General features: G+C 54.8%; 6 protein-coding genes across 6 annotated transcripts; 2 read left to right on the top strand and 4 right to left on the bottom strand.

The window, feature by feature from the left end:
- Nucleotides 1-104: 104 nt before the first annotated feature.
- On the top strand, nucleotides 105-1,907 carry PG985_015295 (uncharacterized protein; the record flags this gene model as incomplete). The annotated part of the gene is made up of 5 exons (XM_066835061.1): nucleotides 105-295; nucleotides 503-610; nucleotides 661-1,068; nucleotides 1,149-1,704; nucleotides 1,766-1,907. 5 exons carry the CDS (start codon nucleotides 105-107, stop codon nucleotides 1,766-1,768), a joined length of 1,266 nt encoding a protein of 421 aa, XP_066676264.1. The 3' UTR covers nucleotides 1,769-1,907.
- Nucleotides 1,908-3,256: 1,349 nt separating this feature from the next.
- Nucleotides 3,257-5,407, bottom strand: PG985_015294 (uncharacterized protein; the record flags this gene model as incomplete). Its single annotated transcript, XM_066835060.1, has 4 exons — nucleotides 3,257-4,060; nucleotides 4,126-4,829; nucleotides 4,901-5,217; nucleotides 5,298-5,407. 4 exons carry the CDS (start codon nucleotides 5,405-5,407, stop codon nucleotides 3,257-3,259), a joined length of 1,935 nt encoding a protein of 644 aa, XP_066676263.1.
- A 1,892-nt stretch (nucleotides 5,408-7,299) lies between these two features.
- On the bottom strand, nucleotides 7,300-8,728 carry PG985_015293 (uncharacterized protein; the record flags this gene model as incomplete). Its single annotated transcript, XM_066835059.1, has 3 exons — nucleotides 7,300-7,384; nucleotides 7,462-8,492; nucleotides 8,696-8,728. The coding sequence occupies 3 exons, from the start codon at nucleotides 8,726-8,728 to the stop codon at nucleotides 7,300-7,302; spliced, it is 1,149 nt and encodes a 382-aa protein (XP_066676262.1).
- Nucleotides 8,729-10,101: 1,373 nt separating this feature from the next.
- Nucleotides 10,102-12,154, top strand: PG985_015292 (4-coumarate-CoA ligase 2; the record flags this gene model as incomplete). Its single annotated transcript, XM_066835058.1, has 3 exons — nucleotides 10,102-10,332; nucleotides 10,665-10,689; nucleotides 10,758-12,154. The coding sequence occupies 3 exons, from the start codon at nucleotides 10,102-10,104 to the stop codon at nucleotides 12,152-12,154; spliced, it is 1,653 nt and encodes a 550-aa protein (XP_066676261.1).
- Nucleotides 12,155-12,435: 281 nt separating this feature from the next.
- Nucleotides 12,436-13,349, bottom strand: PG985_015291 (uncharacterized protein; the record flags this gene model as incomplete). Its single annotated transcript, XM_066835057.1, has 3 exons — nucleotides 12,436-12,438; nucleotides 12,590-13,162; nucleotides 13,230-13,349. 3 exons carry the CDS (start codon nucleotides 13,347-13,349, stop codon nucleotides 12,436-12,438), a joined length of 696 nt encoding a protein of 231 aa, XP_066676260.1.
- A 951-nt stretch (nucleotides 13,350-14,300) lies between these two features.
- PG985_015290 (uncharacterized protein) lies at nucleotides 14,301-14,546 on the bottom strand (the record flags this gene model as incomplete). Its single annotated transcript, XM_066835056.1, has 1 exon — nucleotides 14,301-14,546. One exon carries the CDS (start codon nucleotides 14,544-14,546, stop codon nucleotides 14,301-14,303), a length of 246 nt encoding a protein of 81 aa, XP_066676259.1.
- Between the last annotated feature and the right edge of the window lie 376 nt (nucleotides 14,547-14,922).

The following is a 14,922-nucleotide window of genomic DNA, read 5'->3' as shown; positions in this document are numbered from 1 at the left end:
GTCGTTTCTGCATGAGCATTTTTTCTGCTTCCTTCAACCGAACAGTCACCGAAAACTCTTCCAGATTCTAAGTCTAACACCCGGCACCCACTTCACAGGTCAAGATGGAAAACTTCAACCCGTACAACGGCAAGGCTCCTTCCAATGGATCCGGCTCTCAAGGCGAGGGCGGTTCCCAGGGCGGTGGTCCCGGTTTGCCTCCTTCCGGCCTTCCCATCGCCCCTCCTAACGGCCAATCTGGTGGTGATGGTTCTACTGGCTTCCCTTCTGCTGATGCCGCTCGTCAGACCCTTTGGTAAGTTTTCAATTTCGCTCCTCTCATTTCCCTTATTTCCCCCACCTTCACCTCCGGGCTTTGGCCCTTGAGGCAGCAGCTCTTTCCGGCCACGTTATTTTTGTACTTGCGCTCCCTACGTATTGCACTTTGGTAGTCACTACCCCGGCCAGGATCCACCGTTCCTGCCTAATGTGACAGACACTGACCGATGTTGGCGCACCACAGGATGGGCGAGTTGGCAGGATGGATGGACGAAAGTTTCATTCGCTCGATTTACTCGTCTGCCATGAACGAGAATGTCCAGGTGAAGATTATCCGCGACCGTCATTCAGGGTAAGCTTGTGGCCTCGATCCTTCATGTGCTTAATATTGACACGCTGCAGTAACGCCGGATACTGCTTCGTCGAATTCTCCAACCCGGAAGCTGCGCAAAAGGCACTCGCGCTCAACGGCACTCCCGTGCCCAACACCGACCGCGTCTTCCGTCTCAACTGGGCCTCGGGCGGCGGCTTGGTCGACCGTCGCGATACCCGCAGCCCCGAGTTCTCCATCTTCGTTGGCGACCTCGGCCACGAAGTTAACGAGTTCGTCTTGGTTGCCTTGTTCCAAGCCCGCTTCCCCTCGTGCAAGAGTGCCAAGATCATGACGGACCAGCAAACTGGCCAGTCCCGCGGCTACGGATTCGTTCGCTTCTCTGACGAGCAAGACCAGCAGCGCGCTCTGGTGGAGATGCAAGGCGTCTACTGCGGCAACAGACCTATGCGTGTCTCACCTGCCACCCCCAAGAACAGGTAAGCCAACCCACAAGCCCCCTCTTTGCTGCTCGCTTGGAGTACGTAATCAGAATACATGACTGACGCGATTCAAGAAGTCACCAAGGTGGTCAGTTCCAGAATTTCGGCAACCCTGCTATGATGCCTCCCCAGGGCGGCATGCAGCCTCCGGGTGGCATGAACAACCAGTGGATGGCCCAGCAGCAGCCAAACTATGGCTTCCAGCAGGGCGGCGGTGGCTTCAACCCAATGGCGATGAATCAATTTACTGACCCGAATAACACCACCGTCTTCGTCGGAGGCCTGTCTGGCTATGTTACCGAGGACGAACTTCGCTCTTTCTTCCAGGGCTTTGGCGAAATCACCTATGTCAAGATTCCTCCCGGAAAGGGATGCGGCTTCGTCCAATTTGTCCATCGCCATGCTGCCGAGATGGCAATCAATCAGATGCAGGGCTACCCCATCGGGAACTCTCGTGTTCGCCTGTCATGGGGCCGTTCTCAGAACAACTCAGGTGTCGGTACTCCCTATCGCCCTGCCCCTCCCCCCCTCACTACTGGCCCCCTGGACCTCCCGGACCCCCCGGTCCTGGCGGTCCTTTCGGTGGTCCTGGCTTTGGCGGCAATGGACAAGGCCCTCCTCCTGGTGGCTTGGGTCCTCAGGTTCGTGTTGGCACATTCTTTACCGGTAGATCTTTTGGCTGACATTGTCATAGTAAACGCCTTGATACGATTTTAGCATTGAGGCGTCCTGCGTTCCGGCGTTTTGGTCGCTTTACTGCGCGTACATCTTCGGGTCCTGCTCCCTGGTTTCGGCTGGTACACTTTCCTTCGCATACATTGTCTTCACTCCTTCACTGTCCTTTGGGCGACACACGTTCCGACGTATATTCCATTGCCTCCCCCATTTCCTTCCCATGTCTTCCCGACCGAATCCCGCTCCTGCTATCACCTCATGGATGGACTGGGACATACAGCTCACGTCGGCCATGTACCTTGGCGGCTTGCTCTCCATGAGCGAGCCTGTGCTGTCAATTACAGTACTTTGGCCAGTAAGGCTGGGGTGGCACGCAGGTGGCGGGGTGCGATCTATTGGCAGATTTCCGACATTCGATATTCAGATGACGAGACCAATGAGCCGTCTCATAACGTCTTTACGCGATGAATTGGCGCTTTCCTTTACGAGGGACGACCTTTGTTTCGGGTTTGCGTGGTTTCTGAGCATTTGAGTTTCGCGTTGCATTAAAATAGATGGTTTTTCATCTTCTGTCTTGCTTGCCTTGTATTTGTGACCCGCCTTGATTTCACGCACAGGCGACTCTTGGCAGCTTGGATCTTGCTTCAGCCCCTGTATGATGTATTCGTCCGACGGGTCTTTTATAATGCCTGCCACTGGCGACATGATTTGCGTGCTCGAAGTCGAGCTTCCGGGGACATTTTAACCCTACTTTGGCGACACCAAAACCGTGTATCCTTTTCCTTGTCCACATTTTTCCAGCTACAGAACCGGGTAAACCAGCCGAGGATTATTAGGCTTTGCCCTCGGGGCGGTGTTGGGTTCTACCAGTAGGTGAGGCTGCCACTGCTAAAAACCACTACTTCAAATGCGTGTTGGTGTTAGGATAAGATTCTAGTTTGGGAACTTGGGATATGGGGCATCTTGTGATGCGGATGGAGTTTAAAAATATGAGGCGAGTCGACGGAGGGCATGGTGAAAAGCCCACCCACCTGTTTGTTATTGTTTCGAAATGGGAAAACGAGCAATGAACCTACGCATCACTAAATCCACTCCAGTCTGCTCAGGAGGGAATGCCATGAATAATGAACGATATGTAACGCGATTTCACATCTGCTTTTCGTCGTCCCGCGGATATGTATTCACGCGGGAGGACACAAGTTCAAGTAAATGAAATATATACTTGGGCAAGAAATCAGATCTGGCCAGGGACAACGCATCTGTCGTGCACAAGTCCCACGGCACGTCTATTGATAAAAATCTGGGGGTATAGTACACACTTCATACGTCGTTCTATCGACGTCGTCCGGCAGCCGACAAAGTGTCATGCAGCCACCGCCTTCCCGATACACACACCTCTACTTCATTTTTCTCATTACATCAGCAAAGGAACCCGCGTATACCGCATTGTAGGTGGGCCTTGCCGTCCTCTCCACCGGGGACACCCAGGTGCTTGCTGGTGGCTATCATATCAAGTCATCTCCTCTTCGTCCAAGGGCTCAACACGAACCAGGATTTCCTCGAGAAGCCCTTCCAGAAACGTACCGACGTCCTTGCCCATTCCAACAGGCTCACTCTTATCCAGCCGGTCAATCTCCTTACAGACATTGGCGAGTTTATATACATGCTTTCTGATTTTATCATGGGCCGCCTCGGCACGTTGCCTTTGGGGCGTGACTCTCTCGTTGCGGTAGATTTGCTGCAAGCGGATCTGCCGCCGCTTGAGAGCCTCCTCCAGGGCGGGGAAGATGACATCGTTCAAGGCGTCCAGCTCGCCGTTGGGGTTTGGTGGCGCCGGCGTAGGGAATGACTCGGGGGCTGCCGAAAGCTGTTTGGGCTGGGCCTTGGACGGGAATGCCTGAGGGCTTGGAGACACGGGCTGCGGCATTGCAGGTTTGTGCAAAGAAGACTGTGAGGCTGGACCCCGGAAAGGAGGGATCTCGGGTAGGCTTATAGGCCCGACCTTGGAAGGTACCCGCTGCGACGGTTGCCCTGGCGCATAGAGCTGGGTCTGGGATGGTCTCGGGGCCAGATCTGGCTGCTGGTAGTTCAGTTGGGGCTGGGGCGGAGGGGAGGTGATGTTCATATGCCCCATGTCCCATCGTAGCTGCTCCTGCAGAGCATGGTCATAATCGGTCGAGTTCATGGTGGGCACGGTGGACGTGTGCTTATTGAGGGGCCGCGGCGTATCAGGGTCCCCGTAGTACTTCTGGGGAGAAGATGGTAGCGCCACCTTGGTTGGCGATGCCGGAATAGAGCCAGGTACCGGCTTCCGCTGCGGCGACACTTGGCGTGAGGTGCCGGTCGAGGGGAGTTGGCCGCCTTGAGGGTACTGGAAACCGACGAGCCGTTGAAATCCTGCATCTTGACAGGCGACTGTCCCCTGGACCTCTCGCCGTAGTCGCCCTCGAGCGGCCTGGATGCCCGAGCATTCCTGGCCGAGTCGTCCATAGGGTTGAGGCCTGGCCTGGTCACGAAGCCGCCGCGTTCACCAACAAGCCGCACGGTGCCGAAGTCCCACATGTCCTCGTTGACTGGTTCCCTCTCGCGCGCCTCGTCGCCACCCTCGGCCGCCTCCTCGTCCTCGGTCTTGTGTGTGGCGCTCCATCTGCTGTGCCGTTCGATGAGCTCCGTCAGATACGTTGTCTTCTTGGCCCGTCGAATAAAGGCATGCTTTAGTAAGTCTCTGGCCGACGGCCTCTCCTTGGGATCGCGCTGAAGGCAAAGCTCAACAAAGTCCTTGAAGGCTTTGGTGAAGTTGCCTTCCAGCCTCGGTGGGTGGTTCTTGGGAATGAGGAAAAGCACCTTCATGGGGTGGATGTCGGCGTAGGGAGGCTCTCCGTTGGCCAGCTCGAGGGCGGTGATGCCCAGCGACCAGATGTCCGCCTTGTGATCGTAACCGGACTGTTTGATGACTTCGGGGGCCATCCAGAAGGGGGTTCCCACGAAAGTGTTCTTCTTGGTCATGGTGGCTGAGAGCTGGCCCGACACCCCGAAATCGGCCAGTTTGACCTGGCCATTGTGGCCCAGGAGAACGTTGGCGGCTGTTCACGAACAGGGTCAGTCATCCAGAGCCAAACGGCACACTTGTCATGATTACTTGATTCTCTCTCACCCTTGACGTCGCGGTGCAGCTTCTTGTCGGCATGGAGGTATTCCAGCCCCAGCAGCAGTTCGCGGATGATGATGGCAATGTAGTCCTCGCCGATCATGCCGGGCTTCATCAGGTCTGCACAACTACCGCCGGAGCAGAATTCCATGACAATCCACAGCTCTGCGCCCTTGGCATAGGAGCCATAGTACTTTGTGACGTAGGGGGACTGCAGCTCCGAGAGAATGGCGATCTCCTGTATGATATCCTCGACCTCGTCTTCGGCGCTCTCGATGTCAATAACCTTGATAGCGACCGCCTGGCCGGTTCGTTTCTCGACCCTGGCGCACGGTTTTGCAGTCAGTACGAATCCGATGCTTCCGAAGCCTAGGTGTTTCGGTCGGGGAGGCCACGTGCGTACCCCTTGTAGACTTTACCGAAACTGCCTCCTCCTATACAATACTCCTTGGTATACAGAAGCTCCGGGTCCAGAGCCTCGTTGCTGCTGTCGTCATAGTCGCGGTCCGCCATGGTCAAGGTTCACTCGTAGTTTCGTCGGTAGCGCTTGTCGGTCGTGACGGGCGCAGTCGTACATGCGTTGTCTGGCCGTGGGTGGCTTCGGTATGCGCACAGCATATGCCGGCCGGTGGTGGGCAAGCAAAGGGACGGACGGGAGCGAGCGGGACGGGAGGACTTGACCGCCTGGGCTTGGGCCTGGGGCTGGGGCTGGGGCTGGGGCTGGGGATCTCGAGAGACGAACAGAATGGAGAAAGCGAACCAAGGCCTCGCAATGCGCCGGAGCCGAGCAAACGAGGACTATTGCACGGGAAGTGACATGCCACATTCGCCGCCGGGTGAGAGCAGCGTGAAATGCACTTGGATAGCCCAGGTCCAGATCGAAAAGAGGTCAAGTCAAGATGGCCGGATGAAGGAACGAACAAACAACCAAACAAACGAGCGGACGGACGGTGGGTGGGTGTGTATGTGTATGTGTGTGTGTGTAGAGAGAGAGAGAGAGAGAGGATGTGTGTGTGTGTATATGTGTGCGTGCGTGAATGACGGATGATGGTGGATGCGAGCGAGGGTGCGTGCGTGCGTGCGTGCGTGTGTGTGTGTGTGCGCCTGTCTGTCTGTCTGGTTGCTGGCTGCTTGTCTGACTGCCTGGCTGTCTGTCCGCCTGTCTGCTTTAATGTTTATGGTAGAGGCGAGTAGGGCCAATCGAATCCAGCGTCGCGCGTTGATAGCTTCACCCAGCCTAGCGCGGGGTGAACAGACGGGATTCCTGTTCCAGTGGGATTATGAGGTGGGATAGCAAGATGGACACTGGAACCTGGACACGGCGCACTGGACTGACTAGGCCGGGGGAGGGGGGGTCAATCGGATCGGATCGCCTTGAATCGTTTGATTGATCATTGATTCCTCCTCTACATCTTTTAGTCGTCCTACTGAGGTTAGAATTTTTGTTCCGTCTTGCTGACTCTCTACAATATTCAAGTAACCTTAAGTTATACAGCCGAATACCCAAACAACACGACCCTGCCTGCAAAACCGGGAGGGTCGCCGGGGAGATCATGTTTCAATGGTGTGCATGTTTCGTTTATTTTCATTTATTTTTTTTTATTTTTGTTTTGTTTTGTTTTTCGCTTCCGCCCGGAGTTTGGCAGAACCGCACCGTCCATTGGCCAACAAGGCATGAACGCATACCACCCACCTGCCTGCATAGGTAGGCAAGGCAAAACTTAGCCGCCCCGGCCCCTGCCCTGCTTGGGCTGGCATAGTAGTACATGTAGTAGTAGGTATTGCTGCAAAACAGCATGGCGTCCATGCCCTCAAGCGGCTGGCTGCATGGTTTCAATTACCTGCTCAATACTCGCTCACTCAACACATAATGGCATGTATGTGCTTGTAGGGTACGCGTCCTAGTTCATGGTCGTCTTGGTCCCTCCTCGGACCGGCGTCGGTGGCCAGGCCAAGCTGGTAAGGGCTGCGCACTAACCGGATCACATTTGAGTTCAAGCAAGCATGTCAGTCAGTACCTATCCAGCTTGAATGATACTCCCAGTTCGTAAAAGGCCGCCACTGGCAGAACCTTTGGGAAAAATTCTTGCTACCACTCTCGGATACTCTTCTCCGCCGCCCACAGTTCTTTGGAAAACGAACAACTCGTATGATTGCAAGCATGGATATGGGCGTGGCGGGACCTTGAACAGGCCAATGTGGCGTAGCAACTACATCAGGTGGTTGGATCAATGTGGATATTATCCTAATCTACCTACAGTACAGTTTAAGAATCATCAGATGCCGTGACTCCATGCACTCATGCTAGCATCCCCAGTGTCCGACTCTGGTCTATGAAACGCGTCGTATACAAAAATAGGGGCTGTGGTATCAAGGTTGGGTATAGGGATTCCTAAGAGGGGGTTTTACAGCGTCTCCATCTTGTTGAGGATGGCGCGGGTGAATTCGTGAGTGGTGGCCTCACCGCCCATATCCCGTGTTCGCGACTTGCTATAGATTTGGTCAGTAACTCGGTAAACCGGGGGGGGGGGGGCTTGTGGAAGGGGTAGGTAGAGGGGGAAACGTACCCCTCGGCAATAACGTCGTAGACGGCCTTGGAGATGCGGTTGGCATGGTCATCCAGACCAAGGTGGCGCAGCAGCATGGAGCCGGACAGCAGGAGAGCGGTAGGGTTGGCCTGGTCCTTGCCCTTGATGTCGAGACCGACGTGACGGCAGCCGGGCTCGAAGACGGCGACGTCACGGCCCATGTTGCAACCGGGGACGATACCAGGGCCACCAACGAGGGCGGCGCCAATGTTGGACAGAATGCCACCGTACAGGTTGGGCATGACCATGACGTCGAATTGCTGGGGCTTGGAGACACACTGCATGCTGGCGTTGTCGACAATCATGTCGTTGTACTCGAGGGTCGGGTACTCCTTGGCGACACTGGCGCAGGTGTTGCGGAACAGGCCGTCAGCCAGCTTCATGATGTTGGCCTTGTGGATGCAGGTGACCTTCTTGCGGCCGTTGGCAAGGGCGAAAGAGAAGGCAAACTTGGCAATGCGCTCCGACTTGGCGCGGGTGATGATCTTGAGCGACTCAACGACGCCAGGCACGCTCTGGTGCTCCAGGCCGCTGTACTCTCCCTCGGTGTTCTCTCGGATGATGCAGAGGTCGATGTTCTTGTGGCGGGTCTCGTAGCCGGGAATGTTCTTGATGAGACAGATGGAGGCGTAGATGTCGAGCTCCTGACGCATGGCGACGTTGAAGCTCTGGTGGCCGGATCGGCTGATGGGAGTGTGGAGAATGCCCTTCAAGCCCAACTTGTTCCTCTTGAGAGAAGCAACGGACTCGCGGAAGGCCTCCTCGGCACTGCCAGGGGAGCCAGAGTCCACACCAGAGACGTCGATCTGCTCCCAGTCAATGGGGACATTGTCGGCCTTGAAGATCGTCTTGACGCTCTCGGCGACCTCGGTACCGATACCGTCACCGGGGATCAGGGTGACTGTGTACTTGCTGCCGAACTTGGTGGGCTTGAAGATGTCCGACTGGATGGTGGCGTAGGATCGGGCGGCGGCACGGGGTTGCTGGTGAGCAGCAGCTCGCACCAGGCGCTAAAGAGGAACACACATGTCAATGTCGGCGTCGAGACAGGAAGTCCAAGGTCAAAATGAGGCTGCAGTGTATGTAGCCAGCTTTTGCGACCAATCCCCGCCATTCAATGGGCAGCGGCGTGCATGGAGAGAGAGAGAGAGAGAGGGCTTCGGGTGCTGAGGGACAGGCAGGCCAACAAGCAAGAAGAGAGTTCTGGATTTACCTGAGCTGCACGTGCCGAGTTGCGCGAAAGCATTGTGGCAGATGCGAATTGTCTTATTGCAATGTCTGGGCAAAGGTAGGGGAGTGAGAAAAGAAGATGGCGGCGTCCAGGGCAGACGGTAGAACTAGAGTTGAAGACAACGGGCGAATGGTGTATAGTGCATGTGAAGAAGAAATATCACAAATTGGAATGCCTGCTTGGGTTGGGTTGCAGCTTGCATGCAAATAGCGCAAAAGATCTGCTAGCTCACTTATCTCCTCTAGCAAAGTAGTCAGAGTCTAAGCCGAAGACTTCCGAGCCGCCTGGAGAGTGCTTTGGGCGGCACTAGCTGGCTTTCCCAGTCTGCCAGTTGCATGGGTCTGGCCGCCGCCGCAATGTGCTAACGGCTTAAACCTAAGGAACATATCTACGTACAGACAGACCTTTCGGAGTTCAGCGGAGGTCTTTGCCCACTGAATCCTGACGCCTTACCCTGTCATCCTACCTACTATGTACATACCTACTTCCTACACGTACTCACGTAGTAGGTAGGTACCTACTACATTACTGCATCCATCCCCACCCACTCACTAAGCCACATGTGGCGAAGCAAATACCCTCAGGAGACATGCAGGTGGTAGGTACTCGACAACTTCACGAGAAACCAGAGAGATTGGCATTTGGTCCAGCAAGAGTAAAGGTAAAGCCGGGGTTGGATGTCGCATTGCCCTCCCCGCCTCCCTTCATGCTTCTTCAATGGATGCAAAGCAAGCAGTATGTGCCAGGCCGAAAAGCATCAGCGTACCGTCTTATAGAATCCCATACTTGTGAGCCAACAACTTTATAAAGATGAAGTCAGTAATAGCACGGTAGACTACGTTTATCAAACTTTCGTCAGTGCCTGCCTGATCTCGCTTCTCGTTGACCAACAGCTGGTACTGCCTCGTTGCTCAAGCATCATGCAGTATGGGTACCTAGGCTCACATCAATAGACAATGTATACGAATTGATGATGATCGGCCATGCCAATTCGTGACTTGCTCTCGCCAAACAAGTATTCAGAGTCCACCGCGGCCCCCGTAACACACCACAGCAACCACAGCAACCACAGCAACCACAGCAACCACAGCACGTTATTGCCCATCTATGCGTACCTACGTCACACCTAAGACCGACTGTGACGATCCAAGAGGGCTGGCCTTTGCAACGGCAACATCGGGCTGCAGTGAGTCGATGCCACGAATGGGCATTACCCCGCAGACCCCTCACCAGCGACAATGCAGGCTAGGTCACCGGGTGCCGGGTTATGGAATATATATAGGGGATGATTGCATATCTACCTCTGGCTGGAACTTGGCCTCTCCAGTACAACCCGGCGCCTGCCTATCAACTAGCACCCATCAACCACCAGCGAACCCAGCCCAGCCATGCCCGTCTTCAGAAGCAAGCATCCCGACATTGCCTGTATGTATAGCCTACACCCATATACCCGTCTGTCGTGTATCCGCCTGACGGCCGTCGAAGTTCCCGAGCATTGCACCATATGGGAGTGGCTTTTCGATGAGAAGTCTTCGTACTCTCCCCTTAATAGGTTCCCTCAGGCGGACTGGGCAGGCTACACCGACGCGGCCACCAAGGAGCACCTGTCCTGGAAAGGGGTCAAGGACGCGGCAACGCATATCTCCACGGCTTTGAGATCCGAGTATGGATTTCAGGCTAATGACACCATTTCTCTGTAAGCAACTTTCGGTTTTTATTCCCCCTTATCCCAGTGTCTCATGAGGGAAGGAGTAACCGTTTATTCGAGAGATATTCATAATCAATATCCCCCCTGGAAACATACTGGTCACAGGAGGAGGAGATGCTAATGCTGAGAATCGATAGGTTTAGTAGGAATACGATATGGTAGGAGACTCCTGATAGCTCCATGAACGCCCAGCCTGTCGCATGCTCCAACGAGAGAAGACCCGCTAACCATGGCGTCAAAAAGGTATCCTGTGACCTTGTTCGCAGCAGTCCGTCTAGGTGAGTTTCCCCCCTGGCCAGGCCCAATACTAAGGATAGGCAAACTAACGCCACACAGGCGGTGTCGTGTCGGGTGCATCACCGGCGTACAACGTCGAGGAAATGGCCTATGCTCTCAAGACGGCAAACTCGAAGTATCTGGCCACGCACCCGACGTCGATAAAAGTGGCCGAGCAGGCAGCCCGCATAGCCGGGATCCCCAAATCCCACATCTTTCTGCTGGAGGGTGAGCTTGAAGGGTACACAACAATACAGCAGCTGGTCCAGATGGGGAAGAGGCAGGGAGAGCACGGCCAAGCTCCGGTTTCCAGCCTTCCGCCGAGTAAGAAGAACGGGGAGGTTTGCGCGTTCCTCAGCTTCTCGTCCGGCACCACGGGGCTTCCCAAGGCTGTCATGATCAGCCACCAGAATGCCATCGCCCAGGCGCTGCAGATCGAGATGCTCAAGCCTGACGACCAGCCGAGGAAGGCTCTCGGCGTCCTGCCGCTTTTCCACATCACTGGGATAGTGCACAGCATGATATTGCCCGTCTTCATCAACGCCGAAGTCATCATGCTCCCTGCCTTCAGCATGGGCTCCATGCTCTCCGCCGTTGTAGAGTACCAGATCCCTGAGCTCCTCCTGGTGCCGCCTATCCTGATACGACTGGTACGCGACCCAACTGTTCCTAAATACGACCTAGGCTGCGTGAAGCGCTTTTCGAGCGGCGCGGCCCCCTTATCCGCGGAGATCATTCAGCAACTGAGGGACAAGTTCCCAGGTACGGGGTTCAAGCAAGGCTATGGCATGACCGAATCATGCTCTTGTATCACTGCCCACCCACCGGATAAGTACAGTTACGACTACGCGCACATGGGAGGTACCATCGTCGCTTCCACCGAGGTCAAGCTGGTGAAGGACGACGGCACCGAGGCGGGGCTTGGGGAGCCTGGAGAGATCTGGGCACGTGGCCCTCAGATAGTCATGGGCTACCTGAACAATGACAAAGCAACCAGGGAAACATTTGATGCAGATGGCTTCCTGCACACGGGGGATCAGGGTATGATTGACGATGAAGGGTTCATCACCATCACGGATCGTATCAAGGAGATGATCAAAGTGAATGGGATCGGTGTGGCACCCGCCGAATTGGAGGATCTCCTCCTGGGACATGTAAAAGTTGAAGACTCCGCGGTACTAGGGATCCCTGACGACTGGTCCGGCGAGCGACCCAAGGCATATGTGGTTCTCAAGAAAGGGGTAGCTCGTGGCGAGAGTATTGGCCGAGAACTCATCAAGTATGTTGAAGGAAACAAGGTAAAGCACAAGTGGATCAAGGAGATCGAGTTCATCGACGAAATCCCCAAGAGTGCCAGCGGGAAGATCCTGCGGCGTGTTTTGCGAGACAAGGCTAAGCAGGGCATACAAGGCACTGTGGTGAAGGCAGAGAGCGGCGGCCCTAGAGCGAGGCTGTGACACAGCCTATGGAGGCTTCTGTGCCTATTACTTCTTAGCTAGACTAGATAGCTTCTCCCGGTTGCCCAATGTCCGGGGCAGGGCCAACGATGATGCCCATGAAGACTTGCCGACCCAACAGGAACTCATCGTTACCCAGCAATGCTATTCGCCACTCGCATACCATCTCACGTCTTTCACTACTTGTCCCTTACCATCCGTTGCAGAGCGAGTTGGGATATCGCGGCTTGCTTTGAAACAAGAGTGGATCCCGATCGAAGGGGCATTCCCAAGTCTCCTCATCACTTTTGGCGCTGTCAGTGGTCGGCTTCTTGTTCTTATCGGTAAGTTGGCCCTCGGTAACGTGAAGGGTCGAACCGGTGTGCAGTTCCTTCCTAATACTGTTAGCGCCTGCTGAGGCCTAGAAACATGTAGAGATGCAAAGGCTATATTCACCTGGGCATTGCTAGCCTGGCTAGCAGCACTGGATGCACGTCGGGAGACCTGGTGCTCCATTCTCTTCCGAGATCCAACGCCCGGGTTGTAATCCTTTCGGTCCGGGACAAGTTGTTCAGTGGTGAGGACAGGCTCGGTAATACCATCACCTCTTGCACCCAGGCCTTGGCCTGGCTTCCATCCGTTCTTCATCATCATCTTCATCCCGTAATTTGCAGGCGGAGACTTCGCCTTCGGCACCTCATAATCAACATAGCCCGGCTGACTATCCGACTGCATCTTTGATGATTCGGCTGGCAAGCCCTTGGCAGTGGATCTAGGGGTTTCGACGCTGCACGGGTGACGCTTCTCTCCACCAACATGAGTGTAGGCAGCCTCTTGTTCGAACTCGTTGGCGATCTGGGGGCTCTGGGTTTTCGCTGCGGCAGGATTTGAAGCTTCCAGTGCATTGGTGGCCGATGCTGATGCTGCATTAGCAGTCTCTGCCAAGGCCGCCAGGGTCTCTTGGATGCCCTCGAGGGCAGTCAGCTCGAGGCAACTCAAGGTCGAGTGAGCTTCAACGTAAGCAACCACCTAGTCATGTGTCAATCCAATAAGGAAACCAAGACTACGAAGACCAGGGTGTCTTGCTCGAACCTACCGACTTGAAGACGCGATGGGCCAGATCAGCTTCATCATCAGTCTCGAGAGAAGCCTTGATCATCTTGTGCAGGATGATCTTGTCCTTCTCTTCAAACTTGTCCAGCAAGTGGTCTAGCATCTCGGACCGAAGCGAGGGCATCTTCAAGTACTTTGAACCTTCGAATGACCAATCAACGGTGAGCCCAGATGCTTGAGTAAATTGACAAAGGGAGGAAGGACGATGGGAGTCTCAACATGCCTTGATCGCTTGGAACATTGGTATGCCAATTGACAACGGCGCCCCGAGTTCAGAATGAACAAAGCCTGTCCCGAGATTGGGTGTTTGAAATGTTTTGAACAACCTTGGATTGCCTCAAGTAATGTGTAGTCTGGCAATTTTCAGACAGTTGCTATCAAGGCTGGTTCCATTGGCCTACCTTGTAATCAATGTGCCAGTCAGCACGTGGAGGACCCAAGTTGCATCCGTGTTGTTCTGGAAACACGGATCAATGGTTGCCTGGGACAGGATGTAGGTCAATGAGGCACCATCAAACCTAGGTGAGTTATGGTAGTGGACCATGTAGGTTAGGTACCTACACCGAATGTAGGCCAGGTAGGTGCCTACAGCCCACTTGGGCAGACATTAAGGGGGCTGAGGTACATAACGTATAAGCAAGATGGAAGTCGCGACGTGCCGCGCTTATCTTCATGTTATTAGCAGAACATTGGGCCCTTGCCATTCGCATCCCAGAAAGTGCACTCTCATCGACTAATGTCAATATTTCAATCATTTAATTGACGGTCGTTTAACTTATCTGTTCCGGACTTCAAGGCATTGACAGATGAAACCAAGTGTACCCAAGGTGGTATTGCGTCAATCCACCAGTACATGAAGCCGCCCCTTCCACTGCCCAATCCTTGACATCCAACTGGCATTGGCCCGTATACTGCGATCCAACTGATCCCAACTACCATCATAGGACGGACTCTCAGCCCGATCGCTCCCTGTTGTGACCCAGGTTCTAGAAGGTCGTGTTAGCTAACGAACAGCACGAGTCCTCGCACCCGCGGGGAGACGGGGTAGAGTTACCTATGGGATAGGAGCCACGAGAGATGCAGCACAGGCGGCCTGACAAGTCCCGTATGCCGAGTTGCAGGCCACAACCGCTGCAGGAGCGGCGACGGCAGCCACGGTGCCAAAGGTGAAGCCAGCAGCACTATAACACGCGACCACGACAGCTGAGCACCCTGCCTGACAAATTCCGTAGGCCAATGGGCCCGCGATAGTAGCCGCAGTGGTAGATAGAACGAGGAGGGTGTATCGAAGCGGCTGCATTGTGATATATCGCACGGCTACTGTTGCCTTGAGATACGTGTATGATTGAGGCTAGGAAGGAAAGCCGATGCGTGCGAGAAGATTAGGACGAAGACCATATATAAGGCAACGGAGAGAACAATGAGGGGGTGAGGTCAGATGCACCGAAGGAAGACGGCTGTCTGCATGCTCGGGTCACACCGAGACGGTGGGCCTCCCACAGCAGCCCCAATGGTTGATCTTGTCCGTGATGGCAATCATTTGCCCCGAGACGTCAAGGTCGAGAAACGAGCCTGGCAGTGTATAGGACCAGATTAGCTCCTCGATTGCAGCCTGGCCTCATCTCGTCACAAGTAGGCTTCGCCGGGAGTCTCTTCAGGGGAGCTGCCAACCAACC

This window comes from Apiospora marii (assembly GCF_038362585.1).
Source record: "Apiospora marii strain CBS 49790 chromosome Unknown utg000013l_segment0_segment0, whole genome shotgun sequence".
Lineage (NCBI taxonomy): Eukaryota > Fungi > Ascomycota > Sordariomycetes > Amphisphaeriales > Apiosporaceae > Apiospora > Apiospora marii.
This window is presented reverse-complemented; position numbering and strand designations above follow the sequence as displayed.